Source organism: Anser brachyrhynchus (genome assembly GCF_964034855.1).
Source record: "Anser brachyrhynchus genome assembly, chromosome: 12".
Taxonomy (NCBI): Eukaryota; Metazoa; Chordata; class Aves; order Anseriformes; family Anatidae; genus Anser; species Anser brachyrhynchus.
The window spans coordinates 9,765,494-9,790,400 of NC_137707.1; the positions used below are offsets into that span (position 1 = coordinate 9,765,494).

At 40.0% G+C, this 24,907-nt stretch overlaps 1 protein-coding gene across 10 annotated transcripts in view; it reads right to left on the minus strand.

Annotated features, from left to right (window-relative positions):
- Window positions 1-24,907, minus strand: part of CMTM4 (CKLF like MARVEL transmembrane domain containing 4) — a 39,453-nt gene that overhangs the window by 12,424 nt on the left and 2,122 nt on the right. For all 10 annotated transcript variants that reach the window (XR_013938547.1, XR_013938548.1, XR_013938549.1 and 7 more), the window contains exon 2: window positions 7,489-7,665. Coding sequence is in view for 1 of the 10 variants with exons in the window: in XM_080552864.1 (XP_080408990.1) it covers window positions 7,489-7,665 (177 nt within the window). In the remaining 9 variants the exon portion in view is untranslated. The remainder of the gene's footprint in view (window positions 1-7,488; window positions 7,666-24,907) is intronic.

The following is a 24,907-nucleotide window of genomic DNA, read 5'->3' on the forward strand; positions in this document are numbered from 1 at the left end:
ATATAACAGACATCAAATGTCTTCATGCTACAAATTGACTTGAAGGCTTCTTATAACAAGTCTGAGATACTGCAGAATTTGCAATAGTACTGAAAAGTAACTGCAGAAGCCTTTGTCATGATTTTTCCAGGAAATCAAAGATACAGGTGCCTTTGAAAGTTCATCATCATGACTGTGTTTGTATTTTTTTTGCACTCTCGACAAAGAATATCAGATTTGTCTTTGCAAAGAATTCAACAATTCAAATCTAAATACTTTATTCCATCTTGTGATTCCATTTTTTTCATTTCTGCCATCTCATTTTCCCTGTTTAGGTTAAAACCTTTGAATGCAATCAATAATTGGTTCACATTTGCACAGTAGGACTGGTCTCTTAAAAAGCTGAAACAAAGACAACTTTCATATCCACAAGCCAGACTGTTTGGAGCTTGAGGAGCAATGACATCAATAACATTGTGGTATAGGTACATAATGGTAAAATCACCAACGCACACATCAGGGGATGTTTTTAATCCAAAATTTGGTACTTAAACAAGAAAGATAAAAGAAAAAAAATCTATAATGGTTTTGGAAGGAATCAGAGCAGAAACAAAAAGAGAATGAACTACAGCAGGAATTCAAGAAGCAAAGGACACTCCCTAAAATAACGTAGCTTTTTTCCACGTAAAAGAAAATGAATAATCGTGACAATAAAAAGAATAAGCTAATTGAAAAAAGATGAGTTCTTTCAAATCTGGCCATGGTGTAGCTCAAGTTCTTACTATTATATTTATAGACAAAGTAAAAACCACATCACACGGATAAAAGAATTTCTGCTGAAATTACAGCAACCTCATGAGACAGTATGCTGTGCCATAAAACACTGTACAAAGCTGCCATCCATAACAGAGAATAAAATCTATGAGCTGAATCAAATCCACTCTAGACGGCTGCTGTTCCCTTTCTCCTTTGCAAAACAATTTAAAATGAAAAGATTGACTTCCGCGCCCTTGCTAGTTACTCACGAGTCATTCTGTTCAGTCACCAGCAGTCCTAACACTGGCATTCATCCAAAGGAGAGTATCCAAGGACACATATTTGCTACTGCCATCACCAGCTAGCTATCCCACTCAGAAGGAGCAGAAGGCAAAGGAGACATCTTAATTTGTGCGTTTCTGCCAAGACAGCATTTTATACTGAAGTAGAGTGAGGTTTTGTTCGGCTTATTCTGCTCTGAAAGGTGGGAATCTCTAGATCAGAAGAGAGATAGCATCCTATGGTATTTTGCTTTAAGGGCCTGAGCAGGTATGGTTTTTAGATTAACAAAGATCAAAAGTCAGAATTGGTGCTATCAGTCTGGGCTACTAACAGACCTAAAAGCTCCTGAAAGCTGCTGCAAAGGACATCAGCTTTTGAAGTCTCTGTCTAGTCCTCCAGTTCAGTATGTTTACAGAAGCTGACTGACGGTCAGAGGTGGCAGGAATACCCACATACCTTTACCAACTGCTCTCCGTGGCTTCACGCATGCAAGCTTCCAAGAGATATTAAGTGTGATACATGCTTTGCCTTTTTATCCTGTATTTTGTGGTAAGAGACTGCACAAATGACCAGGTACTATGTGCCATATCACAATTAATAACAAAAACATGATTTTTAAACCAGCTGTTGCTTTTGTCATTTGCTTTCTAATATCTAGGTTACATTTAGATGGAGTTTAAAGCTGCCACATAACTAATCTAGAAAAGAAACCTGCACATCTCAACAACAACCTGAATTTGTCATGGAAGGTCACAGAAGCTACTAGTTGCTACCCAAGTTAGTTTCAACAAAAGAATGCTCAAAGTAACATCTCCTTTTAGCTCTGTTTTTCTCTTTTTTCTGTTGCTTTTCTTTTTTTTTTTTGGGCGGGGGGGGGGGGGGCAGTAGTACGAACAATGCCCCCAGTTTTTCTCCCATCAGTACTTTATTTGCATGGTTCAGGAACTTCTTCCCCTGGTTCCTACATGAAGCTATCAATCTGAAGTTTACAAACACACCTGTCAATCTTCTCAACCAAGCATCCCTGGTCAAAATCACATAATGTTAGTCTCTATTTGTATTATTAAACTTTGTATGAGCATTTAAAAAAAAAAGAATTACTAATTGAAATAATGGTTTCCTCAAGCAAAAGTAAGTGCTAGGTAGAAGGAACCAAATTACCTGTATGGGTATTAATTCCCATCTCTTTTTTCTTATCTGTTTGGACTTGGGTAAGGGAGACTTTACTCAAACACCACATTCTGCTATTCAAGGTTCAGGTAAACATCACTTCCCTCTGACAAAATAGTCTGTGGCCCACAGTTCCAGAAACATGCTAGCGACCTGCAGGGCTGGATTCAAGCTGTGCAGAGGTGCCTCAGTGCCCATCTCACGGCCCAAGACTACGCCGCCTGTCCCCAGCGCAGCTCCGCAGGGCACCATGGCCCCAGCAGCCCGCCAGTCTCAGGGGTCTCCCTCCAGTCCCAAGCATCTGGTGCTTGCTGCAAACAGGTTCTGTTGCCAGCATCTCAAGCAAAGTACATAAAAAAAACATGAAACAAAAGAAGTGACTTTCAAAAGCCTCAGTCAGCTCACCAAAAGGAAGGCCAAGAACGTGATAGGATTTTGAAGAAATGGAAGAAGTGGTTTCAAAACCAAGACTCACATGGTTTATTTCTTGTTTCTAATTATTTTTGAGTTGGAAAACAAGCTCTGTTAAATGTAGTAGTTCTGCTGTAAATGACAAAATATATTCTGGAATGAAAGCTTCCATAATCCCTGCTTCATTTTGGTTCCTCGGAGATCCCCTACTTCCCCTCTCAATTCTTACTTAGCTGCTCCTCGCTGCTTCCCACACATTTTTCTGACAAACAATTTGCACACAGACAGTCCACCAGTTTTCTTCACAATGCAACAGACCTACTAGCAATAAATACCCAACCAGGTAATACTTTTGGGTATTTCAAGCTTGTGTTTGTATTGCTTACAGAATAATGCAACACTGTTTACACTGCACCAAATAAGAATTGCCCACAAAGAGCACAAGCCTGAAGGAAATAAATTCTGAGCATCTTTCTGAATTTATAAAATACCAATTTTTCGTCTTTAATAGGCATTGCTATTTTGACAATTGAGAAATTAAATAAGTTATCCCTCACTTTCACTTTCAACAGCTAAGCCAGCCAAAGAAAACCAAGATGTTTTTTCACAACAGCAACAAAACGTTAGGTCATGGGACAATAAAATTTATCAAGATTACTCCATGAAGGTCTTTAAAATTCAGCTTTGAAATTCCACTCTTCAGAGCCAAGGTTGGCAAAGACCTTCATCAGTCTGGCATCTCTTCAAGGTTCCTTTCAACTACCTCAGTGTCAGTTGCTTGCCCCCGAGGCTTTACCTTCCTAACAACTGGGGGAAAAAAATAAACCTGCAAAGATGATGAAATAAGTTTTCAGGCAGCACAAAAATACACCCACCAATCTGTGTATTCAAAGACACACACCTGACTTGTTTCCTCCCTGTAGCAGTGCTGCCCAGGGACTGAGCCCAAGCTAATAAGCCCGGCAGAACTGTAATTAGTTTGTTTTGTGCTCCGCTCAGTGCCTCATTTTTAAGGCTGCTCTACATTGACAAACAGTATTCAGAACTACACAGACAAAACACACTTCCACTGTTGCAGTGAACATTAAAAAATAAAAATAAATTGTCAAAATCTATTGAAAGATTTTTGGTATACATAAATAGTCTATTTTGGTGGTTGACTACACAACGATGTGTCTAATGACCTGGATTTATCTCATCAAGCTGTCATCTAAGAGACGCTGTCAAATTCCAGCTATTTGCCATCATTTCTCTCCCTCCCCTAGTCATCTTAGGTACCGCAGCATTTCTGTGGCTCCACCCCGCAGAGACAGGAATTCTCAGAAAGCCTGGCAAATCAGATGCAAATTCACCAGGACAAAGTTACCACAAACACTTCTGTTCAGTTTCCTGCTCTAGCCCTGCTGGAGGGTCATGTCATCCACACCACTTGGATGCTAGTTCTCAGGCTCTCATTGTGGATCATATGAGATTCAGATAATGACTTTAAAAAACAATAATAATTTAGCCAAACACAAAACGAATGAAAGATTCAGTTATTAGTCAACACTGAATACAAACATTTCAAAGCAGCAGCTCATCGGTTCAGCAGGAATCTCTGCTGTAGCGTGCACTAAATTCCCCTCTGCCACTTGCTAGTCTCCTTGCAGAATAGGCTCCCTTTCAGCTGTGAAGCATGAAGGAAACAGAAATTGCCACCGACAGGTTCCCCAACTTTTGCATTTCTGCATAATACTGATAGTGCTGTGCAAAACGGGCAAGTCACTGTTCTTTCATGTCACTGTAACAAATCCATCTTGTTCCAATGCACCCAAGCGCGGTTCTTTTCTGACCTCACCATCTCCAAAGTTTGTTCCATGTTTATCTCAGAAAAATGTGAACATGTCCCCACGTCCCCAGTTAGGATCAAAACAAAGCTCATTTCCCAAATGGCTAAAAATATAAAAAACAGAAAATGGCTATTTTAATAAATATGCATTATTCTGCTAGATGCAGATTCTCATGTTCATTCTAACCACAGACAGCAGATAATATCCATAACACATTAGAAAACCCTAATTTTAATAAAGTACTAAAGGGAATAGTCACATGTTGGATAATAGCAGTTAATGGTCTGGTCTTCTAATATGAAGGAGTACTTGGAAAACAAAATGGTTTTCCTAGAGAGTTTGTGTGCACACTCTGTTTGAAGAAAGACCTCTTCCTAATTTAACACTGATTTTTTTTCCCCCCCACACAACAGCTTCTTCATCTCAAACAACTTCTGAAAGCAAAGTCTGAGATTTTTCACAAGGGAAATGCTCATTATAAAGTCATACATATTTTTAAAAGCACTACATGAATTTCTGCATAACGAGTGATTTTCTCTTAAAGCATTCAGGAGTGTGAAAATGTATTGTTCAGAAAGCAATTCCCGTGATAATTGTCTCACAGGGGCTGCAAAATTATGAAAACTGTCAAAATACAGGAAAGTATGAAATATTGGAATAGGCAAATAATGCATAAATATACAGCTAAGTTGTAAGGAATAAAATGCCAAAATAAGCATTTTTTAAGGCAGAAAGCACACATTTCTGCATTCTTAAATTCCTACTAACTTTGGCAAAGTAATCTCCCACAGGTTTTATTAGAAGCTGTTAATCTCACACTCTGTACATGCAACAGCAGACTCCTTCTACCTGAATATTGAAGATACACCCACACTCCTCTAAAAGTAAAGGCCATATCAGACTACTGATTATTAAAATAAGTAATCCCAGGAGGAAGGATGCTCTCATCAGTTAATGGACATCATAAGTTCTCATTTCTGCTAGAGGTCTTTGGTATACGTAATCAGAAGAAGAGACTTGCAAGATCACAAGTATTTACTTTTATCTCTATTGATCAGCAATACGAACTGAAGGAAAAACATTTGCAGACTATTCCGTTTGTCCTTCACGTTAAAGTCTGACCATGTCATGCTGCGCCATGTTGAGGTATGGTATTGAGTGTGACCATTCCCCTAAACCAAGAGCTCAAACCATTTTATTTATTTTAAATCAGTTGCATTTTTAAGTACTATTTTCTCTAAAGATCTCTAACACCGAGTGCTATGCAGAGACGAGTAATGCTGCACTCAAACCAGCAATTCTTGTCACTCCACTACTGGAAAGGTGCCGCTCAGACCTGTAAGAAGTCAGAGTGGCTGAAAGGATGCATCAGGTTACACTACAGGTGATATCCTGCTTTGCCTTTTTTTTTTTTTGTGGTGAAAAGGCAGTAAAAGATAGTCTTCTGTATTTATGTATATTCAGCATACCGCCTACAAGAACACTCACTGTAAAAGCATGCCATGGGGCTCAACAGAACAAAAGCTACTGACACACAGAAGGGCATGCAAAGTTATTAAACTGACTCTTCCAGAGATCCAGCTTCAGCTCAGCCATGGACACCACACATAATACTCAGCGGTCTCTTGATAAAAATAGGCTTGGCCAAGCTTACTTTCACCACAAGCTGACTCAGCATTTACTGTTAGACCACTCTCATCACACCAGCAAAACCACCACCTATCTTGTGACGCTGATGCACTTATGCTCTTGCACACCTTACTAGCATGTCACAGAACTGTGCGGTTTACAAAGATGGTCTTCAGTTGCTAGTATCGCCTGTCAGACTGTTGTGATGCCCATTAAACAACCAGACTGGTAACAGAAAGAGACCACCTTCTCTCTGCAGTTGCTACTTTTCAACTTGCTGTGAACACGAACAGTGATAACACTGGCAGAATGGAGACAAAAGAAGTGAAGGCAAGGCAATCCAATAAAATACCTGTGGCTCCACTGGTTTTGTTTCGCAAGCCACCTGGCTCTACCCCACCTACAGTTACACATCACTGTCTTCAATCCTTCTATCTAATCTATCTATCAAACACTCCTAGGAAGAGTTCCCTCAATAAATCATGCATCCCCAGGGTACAAAGAATCATCTATTTCCACATTCCAGTCTTGTTTTAGAGAAGTCATTTAGGCTTACAAAAAACTACGGTAAATGTACAAATTGCAATAACAACACTGAAAACAGAACGAAAAAAAAACAATCACACGGAAGCCTAGAAACCTCTGGGACTGTTCTCCAACATCATTTGAATATTACTGTTATAAAATAAAATAGAACATGGGCACAAAAATATCTGTACTGTCCAGAGAAGTTGATATAAATATTGTCCTTAGGCTGACAGATCTTTTGCTAGAGTGACTCATGTTGATTTTGTGACCTGTGTTTACGCAAACCAATCTGAAAGTTTAACTCATAATACAGCATGGAAATGGAGACTTGTACAAAAGGAATGTGCATCGCCAGCAGTTCATTTCCTAAAGCTCCTCGTAGTTGAGAGCACATTAAGCACTGCCAGTCAATGTTTAATAGTTAGGTGCATAAGCAATTCAACACCTGATTTTCACAAAAAGCACATGACTTTTCACACTATTACCCAATGATTACATTAATCTGTTTAAGAAAATATATGTAGCACCAGAATCCTGAAATGGAAAACAGCTTAGGAGAGAACAACAGGCTACTGTAAACATAGCATCTGTCAAAGTTAAATAACTACAGACCGCATTTTTATCCACTTCATCCACAAACAGTAATTACTGGCATTAGCATGAAGTCCTTCCTTCCGAAAAGAATCTAACAGAAAAAAATTTTAGTTCTATTTAATGTAGTTTAATCTTGCTACGTTGCAAAGCTCATTCTGCTGTTTGTATTCAAAGTAAAATGTACACTTAACTCAGCATAAAGAGTACTCATACACAATCTTAAACATCAGCAGAAAGTAAAGTGCAAAGACCAAACTTAAGAACAGCTTTGCAGGCATTTTTAACAGAGTAAAGATTTGTATGAACTTACAGTAAGATTCCAGTTGATCTGTGGTATTCTTGTGTGAAGATTTAGACTGAACATTAGCAACAGAACTCCAGTAACCACCAATGCACTACAGCTCACAAACTCGAAGAAATAAAGGCCTTCGCAAGGGGAGCATTCCATGATGGTCTCTATGCAGATGAATGCAATCAGTGCCAAAACCTAGGAAGAAAAACAAGTGGAAAAAATATAAATAGATTTCCACATTTTGAAAATAGCCACAAGTATTCCTGAAATTTCCATTGGGAACATGATCAGTTTACACTCAGGAATGTGTGATTTTAGTTTATAACAGGGCACTGTCTGAGAGCAAAAACAAAGGCAAATTAATGCAAGACTTTCTGGATATCTCCTGTTCAACGAAGTATATTTTAGCAAAATTACAAGGAGTCTAACACGAAAGTGACTGAGACACCCAGAAATTCATGAAATCCCTTCAGGCCTTTGGCTGAACATGCAGAATGGTACCTCAAACATTTTATTTCATTTTGTACTCATGATAAAGTATTCCAAAACTTGAAGATGGAATGCATTTGTCTTTTGGGCCAACCTCAAGCTCAATTATATAGTATTAACACAGTATGATTGTAAAAGACATTTCAATAAAGTTATTATTTAAAATTCAAAATGAGCTTGAAATCTAGATCAAAAATAGCATAAATTCAGGACCTCTACCAGCCTCCAAAAGTGCCTGCCTGTTTTCACATTTTAGGATAACAGTGAAAATCACTATCTCTTCAATGCACAAAACTAAAATATGTAGAAGACACACACCAATATTAACTACCATTGAGATCTACAGAGAGCATTAAAGTTAGATATTTAAAAGAACATTCCAAACCAATTCCTCTATAAATTGAACTGGTAAAAGAAAACCAATGGAATTGATGCCTTTTCTTCCCCTCTCCCCACTTTCCATGAAAGCAAGGAAGGCCTTAACAGTGCTCTCCTTTGTGTTTCAAGACAACACCCACCCACCAACCCACTCAAATTTCTCAAAGAATTCACTTTTTTGCTCTACCACAAAATTCTGCTGAGACCTTAGTCAATCCACTTCAATTTAAGGACGAAGAACTTACAGAGATAGTCTCCTCCGAGTAAATACTTCATAATTAGAACATTTTGCACGAAAGATTAACAGAAGCCACAATACAAATCAATTTCTGCCAAACTGTTCTTTGCCAATTTCAATAATATTTTTTGCAGATACACTTTCTTCTAACACTTTCTATGCTTCATACATTAGTTTGTGTCTCTGCCTCCTATCAACTCATCTGGCAAAATGAAGAAAAATGATTTTGAAAGAATAGTTAATTTTTGTCACTAATAGCAGCAGTAATTCTAAGTAAAGGACAACACTGTGCACTTTGTCATAGACTTCAGAACACAGTAGCTAATTTAAGTTTAAAATTTGATTAAAACAAAGCAAAAACAATTTTAAATTTAAAAAAATAATCACACTAGGATATAAAGTCTCTCAAAGTTCATTTAGCCTGCCATCTTTAAGATGGTACATGCCATACTAATTTTTGCCAGCTAATAGAGCAGGCTACTTCCCAAACAAATTCTGAATGGATACCCAGTAACTAAATGCTTAACTTTGGATTATACCCTTAACATTAAATAGCTATGGAATGGGAAGAAAAAAAAAAAAAAACAGCATGCAGTGAAACTGAGCATTCAAAAAAAGAAAGTCAGGATCAAACTCCAATTATGATTTCAGCAATGACATGAAAAATAAACAGCTCTGTCCAGACAGCAGCTTCATTTTACAGTATTAGCATGCAATAAAGTCCACGTTTTCTGTGAACACAAGCCTCATTCCTGAAGATGACATGGAATACAATTTTAAAAAACGTGAAGATCCAAAAAAAGAAAATCTTAGATGTCTCAATTGGGATCAACATCAAGGATTAATGCTAAAAGTCAGTTAACTGGCAAAATTTTTACTTGTAGATGTTCCAATATAATGAAGCCTCCAGTGCTCTTGCCACTACTTGTGATACATTACAACACTTCTAAAATTTTTGTTTTAAAAGAAATGATTTTGCAATATTCTCTAGAAAGTAGTACAAGCCCAAACAATATTAGGTTAATTTTCTAAAAATATAAACAGCTCTGAATTGTACCAGCAACCAGAATTAGCATACAGCGGCCTAGGTTGTGACAGCATGAGTCTATTGGTAGCTTTTATCAGAAAACTTCAGAGAAAACCTCAACTGCCTCAGTTTATGATGGAGATTATGACAGCAAAGCTGAATCTGTCTTTTGAAAACATGGGTAGAATAGTTCACTACTAATGCGAGTTATCATCACTGAGTTGATCAGGACACCTGAAAGAATACTCCCATGAAAACAATTCTCTTGCAACACTTTCTATTTTTCTTTCAATAAAATATTTTTAAGCATACCTAAAGACCATCCTTCCTACCAAAGCTACAGATAATACTTCCTGTTAACCATCTGTTATTTGTCTCACAATTAATGCTATTACAAAAATAAATAAATAAAAATTAATCACCACAAACAAACTATTCTCCCACAGATTCTTCCCTTTTCGCAAACACCATAAAAACTTTAGTATTTATTAAGAAATATTTTCTCTGAAAAACTGGGATAATCTTGTCCCCGTCCACATTCACAAATTTGCCAGAAACATCCTTTCAATTAATTACAAGTGATGCAAATCTTTTTAAAAACACACTAATGCTGCTTCCACTGCCCATTTCACTCTGAAACAAACCCAATTTTATTTCTATTGAAAAAGCAAACTACTCTGAACACATGAAACAAACAGGAAATACATCATAGACTCAAACCCATGACTTAGCTACATTACTAAAGTGTTGTGTAAATTCTGTGGCATGAGCCCAAGCAGCTTGTCACAGGCCATGGTTCATCTAGCGATCAAATTCATTTAAAAAACAACAAACAAACAAACAAAAGAAGCACGCATATTAACATTGCAACAAAATAATTCATTTTCACTGCATTATTAAACATATGAAATAAATCATGTCAGATGCACTGTATAAGTTAGGGAGCAAATTAATACAATTTTGCCACCCTGGACACCATTCGGCTGACGTGCCATAAAGCAGACAGATATGATCACACGCACGAACCCAGGAGCTCTCCACTGCAGACTGGAAACAGACCAGAAGTCTTTATCCCAGCTTATTTTCTGACAGAACTCATTGAAGGTTTAGAGCTAGCCATTTTCTCCTGTTCTGTCACAGAGCTCCTTAACTGAAATGAAAACATCTCTTCTAACACCTATGTTTGTCTCCATAGCCTGTCTGTCTACCCATCACTGCCTACTGAACTAGCTACGCTACATAAAGGTGACTGCTTACCAAGGCTCAAAGACATGAAGAGTCACTTCTTTGCATCTTCCTACGCTGTTCCCACCATCCCAGACGTACGACGGCTGCCTTGCCCAACGAGCTGCCCACATACGGCCTCCTGAGGAGAGAGGGAGGCCTAAGGCCGCAGGACAGCTTCTCCAGCCCTGGAGGCCTCCACGCTCCATCTGGAGGTGCTCCAGGGCAGCAATGCCCCACACCACCGAGCCACAAAGCTGCAGCAGAGGAAAATAACCACTCCTCAGATGCCAACACTTTGCTCTTGCTTTATAACACAAGCGGCCAGCGTTCCCTCAGGAAACCAGGGCATGGGATCTGTCCAGGCCTGAGGCCACCTCCCATGACTGCAGTGACAGGACTAGCTAAAAAAACAAATAGCACCGTATCACAGCATGGGCCCCAGTCAATGAAAAGCAAACTCCAATTTACCCAGTGCAGGAGGCAATCCTTACTTCTGAGTCGCACACCTCTTTTCATATTTTTAGAGCGATGAGTTTTGACAAGTTTTTCTACAAGCAGAAGTTTCAAGGTTGGTTTACTGAGGAAAAATGAGAAGTTGAATGTGGCATAGATCTCCTCTTACATGAATTACTCCTCCCTCCCACAGACGACACAGCTACAGCTTTCTTGGATAGAGTCAAGAGAAAGTTTCCTCTGATGGATGAAATGAATCTTTTCAGCTGTTTTTCTCTGCAGTGAGTACTTTGGGGAGTTTTCTATTCCACCCTGATTTTTTTTTCTCCTTTCCTTTTTGATAGTTGCTTCTAGTTTTCCGTCTACTTCCACCCTTCCCAAAAGAAGCAAAGTAGGTATTGCATCAACATGAAACCCTGTCATGGTGGAAACATCTGCTTATTCTGCTGGACACGCAGGTCCACACTGAGGCACCCTAGGCCTCCTGCAACATCACATTTCTCTTGAGCACAGGAGATACAAGAGCCAGGTCAACAAAAACAGGACAAAGAAAAAGGAGCTGCTGGGTGAGCCGAGAACAGCGGTGGGTCTGCCCAGGCTCACAGCACAGCGCGTGCCGTACAGCTGCAGCTCTGTGATGGAGGAAGCTTCCCAAAGCGCCTCATCCCTCACCTCCCACTGCTGCCTAACACAAGGCAGAGAAGTCTCCAGCTACGGCATTAGGTATGAGATGTATTTCCCAATAATGATTTCTGGGCCTTTTTGGTTTTAATAAAATTAAAAAACAAACATTAAATTGTTATCCAGTTTTATTGGTTGGGATGTTGAGGACCACTAAGGCAATTCATGTACAATCTGAGGCTACTGCATTTCTGTTACAGAGCACTGAACCCCGCATAAAGGCTCTATTCAGAAGAAGCAGCCCCTCGCTGGAAAGGGATGAAGCTACTAAAATTAAGAGCCGTTTAATTCTTGAAAGAGAGCCTCTATGCTGGGATTCAATGTTCTTTGATTTAGGCGCATCAGCCTCATACCATTATTTTATTCATCTCAACTTTCCTGTAAATTCCCCTGGAGAAGAGCCTTTAATGAAGAAATCATCTGCCTTAGGCCTACGTAAATGGCTTATATTTACATCATTTTCTTGGCAACACAGGCACGTCGCACAAAACACTGCATCTCCCCAAAATGGAGAAAATGTGCTATGACAAGCAATAACACTGAAAGAGACTGTTTAGGAGGTTGCTAATGGTGCATCTTTCCTGTCAAAGATGAAAGTACATCATATTTTAATTTTGAATAAATAATAATGATCATCAAACAACTTTGCACTAAAAATAAAGACAGTTCTGCAATGAAAACAAAGTTTTAAAAAAGAGTTTTCCTGTTTATCTAAAACGTTACCACAGAAAGCCTTATTGTGTGGTTAAATGACATAATTACGCATGATTTCCAAAAAACCACAAAATGGTCAGCATTTTTTCTGCCTGAAAAATACCCACAGAATTTCAGTAAGAATGTCACACTACCAAGACATTTTTACATCCAGACTGTTTAAATTAATGGTACAGCACAATACATATGCACAAGATTGAGAAGAAATAAATTGCTTTTACACCACTTAAAGTATCTGAAGACGTTAAACTTTCTTGAATTAAAATCTAGATTTATTGTTCTCATTTACTTGGCCCAGCAGTCCTAACTTAATGTATGAAACCAAGTGGGTCTCATTCCTTGCAAAGCACATGCATTTCCCACATCTAAAACAGCTGGCACAGATATGAATATTTGGGATCATATGGCTTAAACACAGTACTGCTTCTCCAGCAGGAAACCATCTTTTACCCTAAGCAGAAGAATGACTGATTTCCCGCCTGTTCTTAGCCTGTATCCTTAAGACTAAAAGAAATGTGTTATTAACTGGTAATTGGACTGCAAGGAGCTTTAAATCACAAATGAGTATTAAACTTTTCTTAAAAGAAAATTTAGGAAAACGATGTTTACCAGAGAAGGAAGCTTAAGCAAGCACAAGTAATTCAGCACCCTGGATAAATTAAACTGTGCTCTAATGGCACAAAATATAACATGGAAAAATTCAGAGAAACTCAATGAGATCTCTGAATTCAACTTGTATTTGGTATTGGTGGTGATGATAGAAATAATAGCAAAACACTCAAACTTCAGATGTTTGTTGCACCTCTAGGGTTTTGCATGTAGCGGCAATCAAGTTTTTACTATTTCTTAGTTCCTTTTTGGGTGTAACATGGCAAGACTTCAGCACATTTAATACTGTGGGATCTTCATTAAATCAGCTGATAGCTTGCCACCTCCATCAATTTTCTATAACCTTTGAAAGACTCATCTACTGCTGACTTCCCTTCCTCAGCTTAGGCGAAAGACCAATTCTAAATATAGAACATATTTCTGAGGCCAGAAACATTCTGCTGGAGTATTATAAGAGCCATATTTAAGAAGGAGGGTAACTTTTTAACAAAGTTAACAGAAAGTTTGTTTCAAAACACTAAGTACATCAAAACTAACACTAGAAAGAAATTAACTGGACTGAACTAAACTAAACAGAAGAGATTATCAGCTGGCTAAACCTGAAATACTTAAGTTTTGAAAGTGAAATTAACCATCGAGTGTTGAATGGAAGAAACCCACACAGGCAAAGTAGTGGCATATTTCCTGCTCTATATGATTGGTGCAGTGTTGTATTTGTTGCTTGGACACACCTATTCAACAAACATTCTTATTGTGCTACATACATGCAAAGCCAATTCCAGTTCAAATGCTGTAAAATACAGTAGGTTTAGTAGTAAGGAAATAGTTTATGCTATGTTGGTTTTTTTGGTGGCTTTTTTTTTTTTTAAAAAAAAAGTTCTTCCTGTTACTGCTAAGCCAAGTCACTTTTTTTCCACCTTACATTAATACCATTCTCCAAGTGAACCCACTTTAGCATTACAAGCAATAAACCAACACGGAGACAGGCGTGGTGACAAGAGCCCCGACCCCCTGGCTGGCCGACCCCCGCAGAGCTGGCGCTGTCAGCCACACGTCCCCCCACACGCTGCCTCCACCCCAGTGCCACCACGGCTTGTGGCCACCTACACCCAAAACGCCCGAATCCACCAAAACTCCCCATTCCCTGGGAACGGCTCAGGGAGACGAAACTTCACCAAGATCTCAAAAGGGAAAAAAGGCAGCTGGCTTAATCCACGTCTGCAATGACTTCCCTGAAGCATCAGCAACAGCCCAGCACCTCTGAAACAAACAGGCACGGGCAGTCTCGACGACCTGCACTACCAGACCCCCATCCTGCTCCACACAGAGTGGCCTCAGGCTGAGGCACCAAACCCCCATGGCCACAGCCACCTCCATCGCCTTCCCCCCGACAAGAGAGGGGCGGCTGCTGAGTGCACACCAGCACCAGAAGTGCCCCAAGCCAGGACGGGCTGGGGAGCAGGAGTCACCTCGCGGCACCTGTAAAGCCCTGCTCAATGATTTTGCAGAACAGACAGCGAGTTTGTCTTCTTCAGTTACAGCCAACTAAAACACAGACATCTTCGTAATAAAGAAGAATAAATAGATTACTCTGACTGAGCTGTATTTCCTTTTTATCCAGTCAGATGACCGAAAGAACCACCGAGCAGAACCTGAAGCCAAGGCACATTATGAAGAGATGTTTGTTTTATGCACATTAAATTTCCTCACAGAAATCCAAATGAGATTGAAACGTACCTTCCAGATTAGGCACAAAAGAAATGCACTACACCACCTGTCCTATAACCAAAAGCCCATCAACAGTTCTGTAACAACCCCATCCCACAAGGCATTCATCTGAAGATCGTACATGATAAAGGCAAACAAAACATACAAAATGATTTCCCACTGACTTCTTTCCATAGGAACTTAAACCCCTGGTCCCCACGAACTACAATTCCTGTGCATTTTAATTCCACGTATTTTCATAAGCAGCAGATACTGCAAGACAGTAATGAACAAAAGCCTAATGTACCAAGTTACAGCATGTGAATGGGAAAGGTAGAAATATCTATGACGCACAACTCCTATATAACCAGGAACAGCTCAAATTTAAGGGTTTATTCTGTACCTACAGTACACTGAATGGTGCCAATGACTTCAGTGAAAGCACATATAATACTCGATGATAGGAAGTGGGTTTTCCCTCTGCTTTTCACAGTTTCCTGATATTTGAGGCTTAGTTTTCCTATTGTCTCACACTCATTTTGATGGATATCCGCAAGCCCAGCTTTTTATAGCCATCTCTCTCCTATTCCCAAACTTTACAAGCTAGTCTCCGTAACGGCACTGCCTGCTGCAAGACAGCAGGCTCCTCAGTAAATCCCTCCGAACACCTCTGTGAGCCTTGGCACACCTGTGCCCATGCCAGGCAGAAAACACAACGAGCAAGCTCTTATGGACCCACCGCTGCAGTATGCCCATGTCAGATTTCAGGACAGCATGCTGGAGTGCTGGTAAAAAGCGTAATTAATCACGTACATAACAGAAAAGTGGAAATTCTTTACGTGTAAAGCTAAGTTTCTAAAAGTCTAATTTTATCACAGTTTGACTGGCATCTGCATAGTATGTTCTTACACATGCTAAGTAAGAACAGGTTAGAAAACATCACACATTTCTTCTTTGCTGCACTAAATATAATACGTTGAATCCTTTGCATCCTCCTCAGCCACTGGCAGCTGCACTTATGGGGGCAGAAAAAGGGAAAGAGGAAGAATAAAATACTTTTCCAGAAGTCCCATTTACTGCTAGTCTTACTCATGTGGGCTTTATTAAAATAGTAACACAGAGTAAAAACTGACTAAAGGAAACAGAACAGGGGAAAAATTCTATCTTAACAGATGAGTTCAAGAAAAGTTTAGTTGCCCTCACTTTCAGTCACCAAGACAAGGGAAGATGCATCCTTCGTTAAAAGAAATGGTAACTCTTGTTTGCCTTTTTGACTAATGTAATTGTTAGCTGCACCAAAAGTCACTGGTTTTGTTTCAGCATTTATTACTTCAAGAACAATGAAATGTTTTTTGTTACACCAAGCTGTAAGAACCCATAACTTATCATATCTTTGCTACTGAAAAACCTGGCTACATAGCATTACCTTATTTTTGTCTCCAGGCTGCACACACATGTTCTGTATGTTAGGTACAAACATTCTCTCTGCTGGAACACAACACGTTACTGAGATGAGGCTTGTGTGATTTTTAAATAAAGTATAAACATTTTGGCTATTCCTTCACTTTTGAGAATTCTCCACTCAGCTCTTAAAGCAGAGAAAAATCAACTCTTCTGAACTGGCTTCATGTTCCCATTCGCATTCAAACGCCAACCAGTGTTGGAAACCGGGCTAGTCAAAACAATATCAAAACACAGTACTGTAAATTCTGTAAGAAACAGGAGGATAAATGAATTGGTTTTAAAAAGTAAAGGTGTACTCGTAAAATTTGTCAAGGTATTTGATCCGTATGGCCCCGTGTTTAACTAGCCTGTTCGGCAATTTTAAAGTAAGTTAAAGTTCTATTTTAAGACTATCAGAATCAGTCTGTATCCTTTAAAACCCCATTTAATCCTAATTGTAAGTAAACATCAAACATCCCACAAATACTAAAACAAGAAAGGAATTTTAATGAGAACACAATCAAGAACTTAAAGTAGTCCTAAAGAATCCATTAAAGTTTTTTGAGCTTGTTTTTGTTTAAAGGAAATGGTGCAAAATGTCCTTGCAATCCCAACGTTCCCAAGATTGCAATCTGAAGGCCCCCTTAGATGCCATGCCTTAAAAGGCAAAAAGAGTCTAGACATACTGGTAAAACAGAACATTAAAAAAAATAGATGTAGGCCAGAACATTAAAGAGCACTGCCAGCTGTACCGGGGAATGCATGAAACCTTCAAGCCTGCCTTGCTGTTTAGACTGTCTTACAGCCGTTATATAGTAATATCTCACCCAAAATAGAAAGGAACCCACAAACTTGCATTGCATAATGGCAAATCCACCTACTCATGATTTTATAACTCAAGAACAGATCTGCCTAAAGACTGCAAACAAACTCAGCGCACTGCAAACAGAGGACTATAAAATGACGTTAACAACACAAAACCCTTACAACTCCAGCAACAACGTCTTGACCTTCTTGGTCACGATTCTTATCGTCCCACCACTGTGAACTAAACATACTGAACATCTCAAGGCCTTTGGAAACTTTCCTACAATTCTGAGAAGTGCCTTTTTCTAAATACTTGGAAGATGTGATACCATCATATAAAATCAAAAGATCCCACACTCCCTGAAAGGTTTCATCTGCATCAGTTAAAAGTTTCCAAGCATTAAACGCAACAATTAGAAGAAACTAATGATGAAAAAAACCCTATGATGAACCCCCTAATAAATGTATTCACAACAGTCAAGTGGCAATATCAATTACTAGTGTGAAAAGAATTTCACGGGACAAAAGTGACCAAAGGTTGAAGACTCATAACACTTCAGCATTTCATAATATTCACAATGTGCTTGTTGCTTTCTTGCATGCACATTTCAGTTTAAAATGTCCTAAAAGTATAGAAAAATACTGAAATGGAAACACTTGTAGTTGATTCATAAAATAATTCAGAAAAAAACTGGCAGAACACCCCAAGAAGCTGTTACGAGCACTGCTATATCATAGCCAGATTTTTGCATCTGAAAATGAGAACATTTAGTCTAAGTGAAAGTTACCCCAAAAGTGCCACTGTAGGTACCAGATCCAAGTACAGGACATATTTCCACGCACCAGGTACACAGTTGCTGTGCTTTTAAGCCATGCTCTAAGGGAAGAAACCATCATGAACCATTTCAACTGGCTTGCAAGCTGGTCACTTTGTGAACATACAAGCAAGCTAAAGAAAACTTCAAAAAAATGTCAAACACCATCTGAATATCAAGTTACATATAAAAAAAAGTTTAATTGTAGACAAATCTAAAGACACTTGCTTAAGTAAAAATACATCATTATGTTCTTCCGCAAACCAGGACACCGAGTATCAGAGCCTTTGGATCAGAGAGTCAAAATTGTGACACTGGAAATTATAGTTCCCAGTTTAATTTGCACACAATTAGATAAAAACTTGCAAAGTTACTCTGCTAACCTGAAACTCCATTTCAGCTATTATGCTATTCTAGCAACATGCTGCAGTGTGACTATGGATTTCATCCTGGACACCCACTAAATAAAACGATGCTTCGGACCTGATCCCCGCAGGGACTGTAGCACTTGATTCATGCTGTTCCACACTGCGCAGACTTCTCAGTCCAGGAGAGTGCTATGCCAGCTCTGAGACCTCTTTGCCCTCAGTCAGTAACATTTTGGACCCATCTTTATTCATAATTGTTTGTTCTTACATCTACTCTACATAAGGTTTGTGTAGCAGGCTTTTGCTTTCCTTCTCCTATTAATCTGCAGAGTTGATGACACACGCTCCAGAGAAACCTTAACATCACTTCCATATTTTAGAAGCAACTGACTACACAAACCATCTGAGAACTAGGTGAGTTTGCATTTTTTGTTTAAGTCAGGGTGTATTTTTTTAATTCAGATCAAATTTAGAAATAGTGACTGCTACCGTTACAGACTAACAGCATTTGACCCGTTGTTAAGTCTTCTATTCAGATGGCTACTCACTGCATGTATAGAACAATTTCAGCACCTTGTTGCACTAAGGTGGGTGTTTCTGAAATACAACTTTGTGCATGGGGTGATGACTATCAAGTTGAACTGACAAACAATGCATTAACGAGTATCGAAAGGAACTGATTCCTCTTCTACTGCTTACGTTACAAGAAAAATGCAGCCTCTTAAATTTCTAGTCCTTTTTCTTATGTTACATGATAATTAAATCTCTAGGGAGCCTCAACAACCAGAGAGATTAACAGAAAGATTACAAGAAAAGAAGGTTGCCTTCCAAATCATAATACCATTAGAACTGCCGTTCTCATTGCAGCATCTACAATTAATATAATGTACCCATTACTTTTAAAGTGGTTCATAATGGTAGGGGGGAAAATAAAGCATACATATTACAGAGACGATAGAATTTTCTTCTGAAAGCAGAATTTGAAACTATCCACCATCTTAGAGAAAAATCTGAAACTGGAATTTGGAGTTTAATGACAGTAGGACAACGGCCCATGGCCCGACTGCATCTAAGAGACATCACAGAAGAGACCAAAAACCATTTGCTTTGCTGTTGGATGACAGCCACAGCCTTTTCTTCACATGCACACAGAAACAATAAAAACCAAAGCTAAACAGTGTTATCTCATCATTCTTCCTTCTGTGGTAAATGTCAGTATAAAAATATCACCACACAGCAGCGCCGATCTATAACCTTTCAAGAGAAAACTTTCCAAAGAGGAATCAGGAGTCTCAGAGACACTGTACAGACATGCTCTACCTAAATAGGATTTCTAAGCATGTGTGCCTATTACAAATGTTATCCTTTATTATCACGACAGGCTTTTTCTAAGATGAGATCCCAAAGATCACCAGTATCTACTGCCATACTCCCATTTTCTGAATGAGCTACAAATACCACCAAGCATCTACGCTCAGTGTACAATAGCAAAGTCACAAGCACTTCTTATATAAATGCCAATTTATTGTTTGGAAATTAGAACAGAATAAAACACGGAAGATGCAGTGGAACAGCTCTGAACTGCCAGCGTAACCCTAGCACACAGCAGGGGAGGTATTCCCAGCAGAGGCGTGACAAGCACCAAGGTCACCGCGTGCCCTGGTATGCCACCCCTGCAGGCTGCCTTCTCCTGGGCTGTGCTCCTCCAAATGGATCTCCAGGCAGCAGGCGGTGCCCAGGCAGGCTGCAGGGGAGCAGAGAGCCCCAGTGACGAGCAGAGTCCACAACAACCCCGCCTGGCTTTGTGAAGCGAGGTGACCGAGCACGGACAGCTGTTTCAAAGTACGTGGAGCAAAGCGTGGTTATGCAAATCGGCAATGTTGACACAAGAACAAACAGCTATAAATTTGCTAGAGCTAAGTTCACACACCAGAAACGGAAAAGGCTTGCATAGCTCAGAAGAGCAGAATAAAAGAGCAAAAGCTAACTTTAAAGGTGAAACTTGGTCGCTTATAGGAAAAACTAAGGCATGAGGTTGCCAGTGACACTGAAACTGCTTCAGGAGGCTCAGGTGTCTCCTGCAATGCTCCAGTTCTCACCAAGACCACCGACACCTTTCCACCAGGACCAGTGACCTGAGCAGTGACCCTGCCACGCAGTCCATGACAGACAACGTCAGCTACTGACCTCCATCGGGTACAGCCTAATTGCCTGTTCCTGCTGGTACTACCATACTCATATACAACGATATTTCCCAACAACTAATGTGAAAGTAGTCTCAATGTGTTCATAACAGCACCCAGTGGCCAGCTGCCAACCTCTGCCCAGTACAGACAGACAGACAGACAGCCGCCCGTAAGGTGCACAGCTCCCTGCCCCAGCAGCCCTTAAACAGGGCAGGGTAGGAATCACGGTGCTGTGCAGCTGCAGCGAAGCACCGCAGCCACACCGAGGAACAAGGACAAGCGTGAGACACCACAAGGTGCAGAGCTCTGGATTGGGGCAGGCGGGAGGTTGGGGCACCCAAGTGACCCTCCCCTCCAGCAGTCATCAGAGCAAGAGGCTGAGCTGAAGGCACGGGAACACTGCGATAATGAAACTGACTGCTGAGCACCAGGGACTAGTCTTCAACCTGATTCAAGCAGTTAGCAGTTACCTTACTACTTGGAACATAAATTACAGCTATTTTTTAAAGTAATTAACAATGAGAACTCTCAATGGTCTTATTGACGTACACGTAGGTACATACTACTGGCTTTTTCAATTCTGATTTCTTCATTGCAATAGACTCTAACAGCAAGGAATGGCAGAGTAGTCCTGGCCTTAACCAATTTCTGGATCTGGAAACGTGTAATGATAGTAAGCCACAGAACAACTTTTTCCAACATTCAGCTACTCTCCACCAATGAAGATGGAACCTTTTATTCAGAAAATTGTGAACATATGAACTGCTATTCCCACCAGATTGCATTTAGCCCAAAATCTTGCCTCCACCACCAAGCAATAGCACACACTACAGAGAGCGAGACCCGAGCAAGCACGCAGTGATGCTTCCCAGTACGCTCATCAGCAACTTGTAGCTCGGAGACCTCCCAAGCAGAAGCATTATCTCCTTTAACATGAGTCTTTGATGGATTCCTGTAGCATTTGGAATAGGCACATTACAAATATAAAGTCTAGTGCTGTCCGGGGCAGGGAGGCCACCACTGCCTACCACAAATGCCACCCTTTCCCAAGGCAGCACGTGATAAAGGTTTCCTGTAGCTCTGTTATCTTACTGCTCCAGTTAAACCATTCCTAACCACCGCCAACATCGCAAGAGCTAGCTAAGCACCATGTTTTCAAATTTTCAAATCAAGCCCCAGTTATTTTACCTTAAATCAAGTGCCTGTGAATACCTAGCAGGACCCTGGTGAGAACCAATGAGGCTCCCATCAGGATCCTGCCTGCTTTCCACACCTCACCTGGTGACCCAAGGAAAAGCCCTCCGGGAACTACGGCTCCCAAAGAAACTGAGAAGTCATCATTTCCCATGGGAACGTCGGTGGTAAGTATATTTCTACACTCAACTCTTGTAACAGTAAGATTCTCAAAGACACGGTATTAGAGCAACGAAGGAAATATAACGAAGCATTTAGAAAAGCTGAAGGTAAAAACAAAGCAATAAAAAAAGCAGCACTCGTCTAAAGTGAAACAACTTCCCGTGCAGAGGTGCTAACTGGTCCATCTGTTTTGGATGGCAGCAATGGGCCCTTCCCAATTCCTCATACAGAAAACAACTTTCTTCAGCAAGCACACTCAGAAGAGGAGGTTCTCTTTAGGAAACTCAAGGAAAAAGGGCAGAAGTACTGAAAGGTAACAAATCATTTGAGGATGTTCATAGAAAACTTTTCCAGGGATATCTGCTTGATTGTAGAATAATCTCCATGGGAAGTATTAAAGCCCTTAAAAACATGAGAAACATAAAACCATGCCAGAGAGTAATGAAAATAAACTCTAAAGAGCTTTTCTGCTCTGCTCTCCAAGGACAACTACATAATCTCCCACATCTGCTGCACGGCAAGGTACTGCTCCATCTGAATGCTGGAGAGCCAGCTGAGACAATTCCCACCTAGACTTCACCTTCCCAAACAGAAAAGCATTTCTGTGTGTAGTGCACAAGCGTACCAGGTTCTTCTTGCCTTCCTCTTCCAGTTCATATCCTCGTTATCCCAAAAACATCAACACCCCATATTACTTTCAGTAGTCCTCCCTGTTCGTTTCCCTTCGTGCTGTTTTCCTCCTCCTCGTCAGACGACATCCGATCAGGTCTGTCAGCCTCCCCAGCCCCCTGAAAACTCCTTTCCTGATCGGGTCCAACACCCACCACCCTCCTTCCTGCCAGCTGCTTCTTTACAGAGCTCACAGCTCTGCCCAGCCTCAGTGGCATAGGAGGTTTCCCCTCGCTGCCAAACAAGCACAGAGAGCTAGCTCATCAAAATGGGAAGACACAGGTGAGAGCACTATCTGCTGAGTACCTTAAAGGCTTAGCAAAGTGTCCAAAAAAAGTGAAAATCAGTTCAATACCATGCTCTTCTACATTGGACTTTTTGTTACTTCCTTGCTATTCTTAACACCAATAACCTTTAGCAATCAGCCATATGTACTATTAATCAATAAGCTTAGCCTTGAATATTCATGAGAAACTCCAAATATTAAAAGAGTTTCCTTAGTTTTAAAACCCAACTTATAATTAACAGAAACACCCTGTAATACTGTTCAACCTTTTCCTTGACTTCCAGAAATGAAAGCCTAATCAAGTCTTGGGAAAGTGCCACACAATACTCTACAGGAATCATTAACGTTATCATAACCCTTTGTGACATTGCCCCTTTAAAGGATAGTTTAAGGCATATTCTCTTGAGATACAAATAAATGAGTTGGAACTCTTCTCACATCCAGCAGTGCTTAAACTACCCCACATGCCTAAAACATCATGCTGCTTTTCAGCTCGCAACAACTCCTGTATTGGTATTTTGAGTCAATACAGACAAACCTACAGCCAGTAACAGAGCCCTGCAGTCCCCATGCCTTTATTTTTGGGCATTTGGCTTTTTCCCCCATTCCCTATTCCTTCTTCTGACAATCAAAAACGGGCACCTGGAAAAGAGCCATTTCAGCCACAATGCCCTACAGCTACACGTCACATATGGCACTACGAGCTAAGCTGTGGAAAGTCCTTCAAACCAAAGATTACAGTAAGTGGCAATGTTTGTCTTCAACTGATAATTTTGTCTGCCAATCATGTATGTATTTTAATACAAATCCTGACATTAAACATGTCATTGTGCATTGTAATCTTTCCTGCAGCATTACTTTCTTTTACTAGAATATATTTAGAGACATTTTATCTTAACCAATTTTTGTTGAGGTTTTATTCTGTGCAATGAAGGGCGTTCCTTCTCATTTTAAAAAAATGAGTCAGAGTGCTGTACGACAGCCTGTGATACACATCAGTTCCCACAGTAGTTTTGAAGGTATTACTAAGCATTACGACAACAAAAATAATTATCTTAGGCAAATAAGTCAATTAAGAGCATCGTGGAACGTGTTCTTTCTCCTCCTTTTCCAAAACTGCTCATTTTACCATCAGTTTGCAAAATCCAGTAGTTTACTCTACCAGTCATTACCACAAATTAAACGCAGCTCCTTTGGAGTACAACCACACAGAAACTAAATTTGTTGCGACGGTACATAGGCTCCCATCCTATCCTAGCTATTTTGTCAACTTCTGACCCACTGGATTCATACACTCCATATACACCATGTGTGCTATCTCAGGCCACTCATTAAAAAAAGGCACAAAACATTACTCAGTTCCTCCAAAGACACTCATCTGCACGTATGCCTTCCTACAACATACTGGAAGTTGCAACATACTCGTTCAACAGACAAGAAAACTCCCGTGTCTCTAAGTCCACCATGGTATGGTTTTTACCATTACCTTTTTTTTTTTAATTTTATTTACAAGCCCTAAAAATTTAAGAGGCGTACTCCATAAACTTTTCGTATTTGTTCCAAACGTATCAGAGTTTAATAATAAAAGATTTACTTACAATCAATAATCACTCATTTTAATTAAAAGCTTTTCATGTGACTTGCCGAAGTTATTAGTGTACTACAAAGATCAGCAGTAGGAACAGAAATAAAAATCCTGAGGGCAGATTATTTTAGCATATTAGGAAGCACCACCCCAGAACTTCTACCACCTGGATGGTTTTTAATAGTTCCAGGACAGGTAGATGTTGCACAGTGATGACAGCTTCTTTGGCTTCAGTCCCGAAAATACACAATGCAAATGCAGCTGCTCCCTGTCGTTCAGCCTACTCATGTAATGCTCATTGCTAACGCTTGCGGACCACAGATTTTGTTCTACACTGTGGAGATGAGAAGAAAACAAATTGCACTTCCAAATCCTGAGTTTTACTGGGTATTTGTAAAA